We start from the raw sequence: 8,151 nt of genomic DNA, 5'->3' as shown, positions 1-8,151 counted from the left end.
ATAGCTGCTGCTTCCTCTCACCATTGCATCTTTCAATCATAATAATCCATTGCCACAAGCAAAAGCCAGTGTTGCATAGATGCCACTCTTGGATTAAACTAATATTCGTTACGTTCGGTCTAACCCAAGCAAGGAATTGAGTATGTATGGAAGTTGTCAAACGTCAATCCTGAAAGGCCTAGTTGCTTTCCATGCCTTTTATATAACACCTACTACATCCTCGTGAACTACAAATTGTGTCAAAGTTGAAGCCATCTGCATTACCTCATCAATCTCAAAATAAAACAAACTCAAGTACTAGACATCACCTGTCGATCTGTCGCAAAAATGAGGGCGTTAAGAAGTGTTGCTGGTGACGTACGTATGGATCATCGCAGCTGGTAATACTATCAATCTATTTCCTTAATATATTTTTTCTGTGTTGGTTGAAAGTGTGAATTCAGCCAAATACGTGAATGAACGTGCTGATTCTGTACATGTTGCAATTTTATATCACTACATGTAGCCTAGCCATGCATCTTAATAGTTTACTTCTACCTTGCAACATGCTAATAGCATAATATATGTCTCCTATGGTTTTGATTTGTTGGCCTTCAATTGAGCTCCCTATGTACATACAGAAGAAAGAATTAGAGTTAATTCTTAAGTTAATACCAACACCTCTATAAAGTTAATAATAAGGACATATGATCGGAAAACCGAACTTGTTATAATTTTTGGATTATAGGGGAAGAATAACTAACAAGTGTATCCCGTCATAGCTCGATCTAGAATGAAAGAAAGAAAAGATCAATTCGTCAGTACTTTCTGAATTCTATAGTGTTGATCAGGTTGGCAGCCCATGTAGAAGAGCTATGGAATGAATGGGAGATCCAAGTGTTGGTGCTGGTCAGCTTTTCTCTGCAAGTGTTCCTCCTCTTGTTCTCGGGCATTAGGAAGCGTATAACCTCCAAAGTCCTCAGCATACTCCTATGGCTAGCCTATCTGTCGGCTGACTCGCTTGCCGTCTTCGTCCTTGGCCATCTGACACTCCACATCAATGGCGGCCTTCGCCATGGGCTGGTGCTCTTCTGGGCGCCGTTCATGCTTCTTCACCTTGGTGGGCAGGACACGATGACGGCCTTCTCCATGGAGGACAACATGCTGTGGAAGCGTCACCTCCTGAACTTTGCCACCCAGGTGGGGTTGGCTGCCTATGTGGTTGGCAAGCAATGGCAGGGAGGCGGCAAGCCGCAGCTCCTGGCTCCCATGGTGCTCATGTTCATCTCAGGGACCATCAAGTATGCCGGCAGAATATCGGCACTCCGGTTTGCTGTCAAAAACACAACACTTGGAGGTAGTGTTGGCTTTATGGCCCAGCAATATACACTTAATTTGGGCGCCGACCGTTTCTGGGCTCACGATTGGATGATCAATGAGGCGCCAACCTACCGACGACTGGTATCGGCAGCTACATCAGAGTTTATATTCTGCATGGCCTTCCTGATGGATATGACACGGTTGAAATACAGGCATTCATTACAAGGGCTCCTGTCCAAGCAATACCGAGTCCAAGTTTGCTACAAGCTCACTGAGCTCCAGCTCTCGATCGCCTATGAATTCCTCTACACCAAGCTTGGACAAATGCATTTCAGTGGGGGGCTACTGAATAGTTGGTTCTCCAAGCTTGTTACATTGGGGTGCACCTTCGCAGCCCTCTTTCTGTTTGCTTGGGATGATCTAAAGGGCAGTCTTCTTCCAAACTACAAGAGAGCCGATATTATTGTGTCTTACATACTCCTAGGTGGAGCTGCCATTCTGGAGGTACTCTCTGTTTCCATCGCCATCTCACCATTCAGTGCATATTACACGACAGATGATGCAGTAGAGAATAACGTATACAATAAAAGATACAGTGATGTGATGTTCAGCATTATCAGGTATGTCCATCCAGAGAGCAAGCCACAATGGTCACAAAAGTTGGCACAATACAACCTTATTGGTGAGTGTATACGATGGAAGCAAGAGGATGATGCTGGTGATGGTAGTTTGATGCAATGCGCCATAAGTCAGGTGAAGTCCAGAAAAACGACGGCACATGTTGATGTCTCTCATGAGCTGAAGAAGCTCGTCCTAGATAGACTGCTACAGGTTGGAACCACAATACATCCGGCTGATCTAGATTCAGATGATGTGTGGGACATGAGCAATTTCACTGGCCAATGGGCAAAGCTGGAGATCCGGAGCAAAATGCAATCGTCGTCAGAAGCTGCAGCTCGTCTGCAGACGCTGATCAGCAACACCACTGAGCGTTCTGAAAGTTTCATGTTCTCCGTCCTTACCTGGCATATAGTGACGGAGATATGCTTCTTCCAACAACATAGCAACAGCGGCGACGGCGGCAGTAGCAGCAGCAGCAGCAGCTCTGCTCCTCCATCCTGCAGATGCAGAGACCCAAGCAGACAACTGTCTAGGTACGTCATGTACCTTTGTGCAAAGCATGGCATATTGTCTGGCAATGATGGGTACGTTTCTTTCACAGTGATTAAGCAAGTCATTATGGAATGCCTGCTACTCTATGAGGGAGCCCTGGATGAGCGGTCTGTTGTCATACGTATAGCTGACATGATACATGGTGAAAACGGGAACCTGGTGCAAAGGACCAGGTTTGTGGATGGGGTATTAAGCCCCACGAGCCAACTTGCCAAGGAGCTGCTTATGATCGAAGATGCAAATTATCGATGGGATATCATCATGAATGTATGGATGGAGATGCTTTGCTACATGGCATTACACTCCGAGCATGGGTTCCACACTACGCATCTAAGCAAAGGAGGGGAGTTCTTAACTCATGTCAAGCTTCTAATATTGAACATTTTTGGCCACTGACCGTGATAGGTATGTAACAGAGCCTAAGCTAGTCATTACCGCTCTGTATGAATACTAGATGCTGGGGCGCGCCACCTGCATATTTTTTTTCATTCTTTCTTGCTTTCTGTACTTTGTACAGTGTATTATTCAGAAATATTAAAGGCAAAAGCGTTGTTGTCGAAGCACAAAGGAAGCTCCTAAAGATCAAACATACATTTAAGCTGCTCATCTAGTGATCTTCCGTATAAAATCAGGCTGAGGCACACTGCGAAAACTACTCTCCTGAAGTGCATGAATTAATTTCTTCCCGCCACATAGGCGCCTCATCAAGCTGTGAAGCATATGATGGCCCTGCAGCCTTGAATAGGATCAGCCCGTGCAGTTAAAATGCTTGTCATCGACAGATAAATAATATTACCGAGATCAACAAGTTATAGAATTATCTTTCTGGGAGGGAAAAAAAGCAAAATTAATTAGGATTGTGTAAATAAGCCAAATATATCACCATATCCTGGTAGATTATCACGACTCCTGACATAATCTAGGCCTACTCCCATGTTCATCGTTACCTTTTTTCAATCACATGTTCATCGTTTCATTACAACACCAAATCACTATACTATCTAAACCAGAGAAACTCCAAACCATGTTAAGACATTGACAGTGCTAATTAAACATGTAGTATTTGGTGTTAGTAGGCAATAGAAGCTTCCCATTCACAGGACACATCAATCCTTTTGTAGCGCAGCACGCCCAAAGGCCCAGGCTGCCTCCGCCCGCCCCGCCTGCGCTGCCTCCCGCACTGCCGCCTACGACGAGTATGAAACAGCAGCAGCTTATTTCCCTCCTCCGTGCTTTGCCCCCAACGAATCAAAGCATTAATTAGTACAGTAGCTAAGTTGCAGGCCAGTCTTGCTCCATCTATTTGATCTGCTCCCAAATCAAGCTGCCAAGCATGCATCAACTGCGCCAATCTCCTTTCCTCCCCTCCCTGTCCCCTTTTTTTTTCTCCTGATGCGAATCAACAACTGGTTGCCGATGTCGAGCGCAGCGGCGGGCGGCGCAAGGACGCCCACGCAGAGGATGAGGACGCCGACCACCGCGAGCCGTCAGCAGGAGCTGCTGCGCGCCATCCTCTTGCACCCAACCAATCCCCAACACAGGAAGCGCTAGACTCACCACGGCGGGCTTGTCGGGGTCGGCGACATCGGCGAGGAGGTAGGTGTACGTGGAGCTCTCCTTCTCGAACAGCAGCCTCCTGTCCGCGCCGAACCCGGTGCTGCACGCCTCCGCCATCGCCAGAGCCGGCACTAACCGCGCGCCGGCGCGGGGAGCTGTCAGGCCCCGGGTAGCGAGTGGGTATCAGGTCTGGCCCATGTAATGGAGTGAGCGTGCTGGTTAAATACTGACGGTGAGGAGGAGAGAGATTGAACAAGTTGTATGAACTCTTACCCATTCTTCAAGTTAATCTGTCCTCCGAACGCCAATCCCCTGTCCTCTTCTATTTCTTCCTCTGCTATACTCTGATCCTTTCTTCTTCCACTTCCCTGCTATCTCTGATACTAACAATGCCTGCGCGCACGTATTGGGTTTGGCCCATGTAATGGAGTTGAGTGTGCTGGTTAAATACTGATGTTGAGGATAAGCGAGGGGATTGAACCGGAGGAGAGAGGGGGATTGAACAAGTTGTACCAACTCTTACCCATTCTCCATAGAGACAGATGCCAGTGGTGTCGGTGTTGGGGCTGTTCTCATGCAAGAGGGGCACCCCCTGGCTTTTATCAGTAAAGCTTTAGGACCCAAATCCCAAGGGTTGTCTACATATGAGAAAGAATACTTGGCTATTCTCTTGGCTATTCAGCAGTGGAGATCATATTTACAACATAATGAATTCATCATTTATACTGATCAGAAAAGCCTTACACAATTGACAGAGCAAAGGTTACACACTCATTGGCAGCGGAAAGTGCTTTCTAAGTTGTTGGGTTTGCAATACAGTGATTTACAAGAAAGGTACAGACAACAGAGTGCCTGATGCCCTGTCTAGAAAGTCTGCCCATGACTCTGATTTTGCTGCCTTAACTGCTTGTACTCCCCAGTGGATCCAAGAGGTGGTTACTGGTTATCAGGATGATTCTCATGCTTCATCTGTCCTTGCCAAGCTGATGTTGGATGATCAGGCAGTGCCAAAATTTTCTCTGCACAATTGTCATGACCCAAATTTTAAAAGCACGGGATTAAAAATTAAGCAACATCATCATGAGCATCATCCAAGCATTATGGAGCATCATATGCACTTAATTACATGTTGACCATCCATTTTCTTGTGTGAATTAGGTGCAAGTTGTGAAGTAAGTTTAAATTTTTCTATGTGGCTGTGCCCCCAAATATTTTATTCAAATACTAGATTTCAAATGGTGATTTGTGGATATTTTTATTCAATTTTTGGATGTCTCTGCCGAGCCATAAAATTCTTGGAAAGTTTGAAAACTGCAATGTTGTTTGATTTTTTGTGAGCAATACATATTAGATCTTTATGATCTTGTTGTTGCATTGTGTTCTTGATGATCTAATCTAGCATCAGTAAAAATTTGGTGAATTTTGGAGCCCGGGAAATGCATGTTTTAGATTTTGTAAGTTGAACCGTTGCTTTATTCTTTCTCCCTTTCCTCCCGGCCCCACCTGTCTGCCTCTTTCCCCTCTCCTCCGCGCGCCTGGGCCCGCGCGTCAGCCTCCCCCTCCGCGCCGCCCGCGCCTCTGCGCCCGCCCGTTGGGCGCCCGCGCGGCGCGGCACGCCGGCGGCCGCTGGCTTGTCCAGCGTGGCCGCCGCCGCCCCCTCGCGTCCCGCGCGCCGCGCCTTTTCTCCTCCCCCGCGCTCGCCGTTTCCTCTTCCTCCTTCCCCATTCAAACCGCACGCCCCCGCCCCTTCCTCTCCCTCCGCTCCGAGCCGTCCGCCGCCGCCCCAATCCCCCGCCGTCGCTCCGCCTCCGCCCATTTCCGCACGGCCACACCACCCCCTCACCTTCCTCGCCCCGTTCCGCCCGCCCGCCGGCCTTCCCTTCGCCCGCAACACCCTCCCCCGCGAGCGCCTCCTTCCGCCGCCGCCGTGCTCCGTCGAGCCGCCGCCCGCCGCTCCGTTCCGCTCGCCCGTGCCGCGGGTGAGCCTCGCCGCCTCGCCGCGCGGCTGGCGCGCGCGTCTCCCCGCCCCGTTCGCCCCCTGCCGCTCGTCCCCTTGCCGGCCGCCGCCGCGTCGCGCCGCGCGCGCGCGTTCGCGCGCGGGCTGCGCCGTGGGCGCGCCCCGGCCGCGCCGTGGCGAGTCAAGGCCGCCCCCCTGGCCTTGACTTCGCCGGGCCGCGCGCTGGCCGCCTGGGCCCGCCTGTCGGCGCCCAGGGGCGCTAGATCCGGGTGGATCTAGCGCTGGCCACTTGGATGCTTTCATCATTTCATGTGATCTTGTTAATTGCGTAGAATTTGTTGTAGATTTCCAAAAATTGTGAAATTTGTTTTGTTTGAATCCTCTGTAATAGATCTACTTAGATAAAATAATTTTATGCATGTTAGAGTCCTGTATTTTAAGTTATAGTTTATTCTTGTTAAACCAAGTGAATTGTTGATCTTATTTTGTGGTGCTCTAAAAATGCCAAACTAAAGTTTGTTATATTCCCTGTCAAATTCTCTTTCTCATAGTGCAAGTGGTGTATATGTTCCAGTACTGTTTGATAGGTTTTTAATGTGTTTTTAGTTTTGCTGCCTGCAATCTTATAAAATGAATATCTTTTGATAGAAAATTGATAAAATGGTAAAACCACTTCTGTTATCCTTGTTATCATGTCCTGTACCTCTGGTGATTTTATTAGGGTTTTTGAAAATGTTTTGCATGGTTTGTAAGATTTATCTTGAATTTAGTGGCTGAAATTTGTAAATATCATAAGTAATTCTGCAAATAAGTTTTCGATGCAAACTCAACTCTCATGAGTTTATTTTGAGATCCTCTGGGTGCAGAAATTAAATCATGATTTGTTCTTGTTAATGTGTTGCATGAGCAAGTTTGCCTTCGGGCTTAGTATTTAAATTAGTAATCGAGCTTGTAGTGCCATGATGGTATTACTTTCGCGTTGATGTGACATTTCTCTTTTATTATTATATCATGGCATATCATCTCATTTTCACATCATTGGCATCATCCTAATGCATACATTTCATTCATGCATTTTAGTGACCGAGACGCCGGAGGACGCACCCGTTGAGCCCACCGAGTTCGTTGAGACCGAGCCGGGAGCCGAGTGTGTGGTTGAGCAAGAAGAGAACCAAGGCAAGCAGCTAAGCATGATTTCCTTGACCTATTTAACTTGCTTAAATTTAGTTATTTCACTTGGGTATCTATGCTTATGATAAATACTTATCTATTGCATCGTTGGTCCTATTTCCATGCAATGTCCTCCCTTGATTTGTATATCCATGTCCTTGGCACACGTAGCTAGTTGCAACTTAATTAACTAAATGCTTAGTTGTGCTTAGAGTTGGTATATATCTTGTAGGGAAAGTTGGAATAGGATCACTTGTTTCACCACCTTTGATTATCTTGAACATATTATCCGGTGTCGGGTTGTTGGTTGGATCGGTCTAGTTGGAAGTGTGTTTTTGGGGTTTGAGCGGAAGGTAGGGCCTAGAGAAAGGAGTCTCGGAGGCTTAGTCCGCTTAAACCGATTAAGGACCGTCCGTGGATGACCTTGGAAATTGAGCACTTATCGTACTACCACATATCCATTCATGGGGTGGATAAACCAAATACCCTCTAGTTTTAATCGTTGATGCACGGTCCTAGATGCGTGGCCGTGGGGCTTTGTAGAGAGCCTTAGGGGTGTCCCCGGTGGACCTAGGTAACTCTCCGCGCAAGTTAGGCGTGATGTTCAACGGTTAGAACTCGTCGGGAAAGGTGGACGCGAGTACCCCCTCACCCCACGTGATCGGTTGGGTGAGTCGCATGGTCCTTGTGTCGTGTGGGTAAAGTTGTACACCCTTGCAAGGTTAATAAATCAATTCGAATTGCCGCGCTCTCGGTTATGAGCAAGCTCAAGTTTCGACGAATTCTTCGTAGTTGTATCGATCTTGGTCGCATGTGGTTTATGATGCTTATGTCACCTCTTATGGTTGGTCAATGTTTAACTAAAATTTTATGGTGGGTTGGGCAAGATAATAAAAATGCTAGGATTGCTAGAATAGGTTTTGGTTAGGAAGTTCATGCTTATGCTAACAACTTAACCCTAAAGCCTTCTTGTGAGCCCTCATTTGCATACTCCT

The 8,151-nt window shown here is 47.3% G+C and overlaps 1 protein-coding gene across 1 annotated transcript; it reads left to right on the top strand.

The window, feature by feature from the left end:
• Positions 1 to 250: 250 nt before the first annotated feature.
• On the top strand, positions 251 to 2,868 carry LOC112885568. Its single transcript, XM_025951156.1, has 2 exons — positions 251 to 380; positions 831 to 2,868. The coding sequence occupies exons 1-2, from the start codon at positions 328 to 330 to the stop codon at positions 2,866 to 2,868; spliced, it is 2,091 nt and encodes a 696-aa protein (XP_025806941.1). The 5' UTR covers positions 251 to 327.
• The last annotated feature ends 5,283 nt before the right edge of the window (positions 2,869 to 8,151 follow it).

Source organism: Panicum hallii, chromosome 3 (genome assembly GCF_002211085.1).
Source record: "Panicum hallii strain FIL2 chromosome 3, PHallii_v3.1, whole genome shotgun sequence".
NCBI classification, from domain to species: domain Eukaryota; kingdom Viridiplantae; phylum Streptophyta; class Magnoliopsida; order Poales; family Poaceae; genus Panicum; species Panicum hallii.
The sequence above is the reverse complement of the archived record's forward strand: the minus strand, read 5'-3'. Positions and strand labels throughout refer to the sequence as shown.

Excerpts from the sequence above, each read along its gene's own strand:
- LOC112885568 (XM_025951156.1), top strand. The coding sequence starts at position 328 with ATGAGGGCGTTAAGAAGTGTTGCTGGTGACGTACGTATGGATCATCGC. Across the intron at positions 381-830 it reads CGTATGGATCATCGCAGCTG|GTTGGCAGCCCATGTAGAAG; the intron begins GTAATACTATCA and ends AGTGTTGATCAG.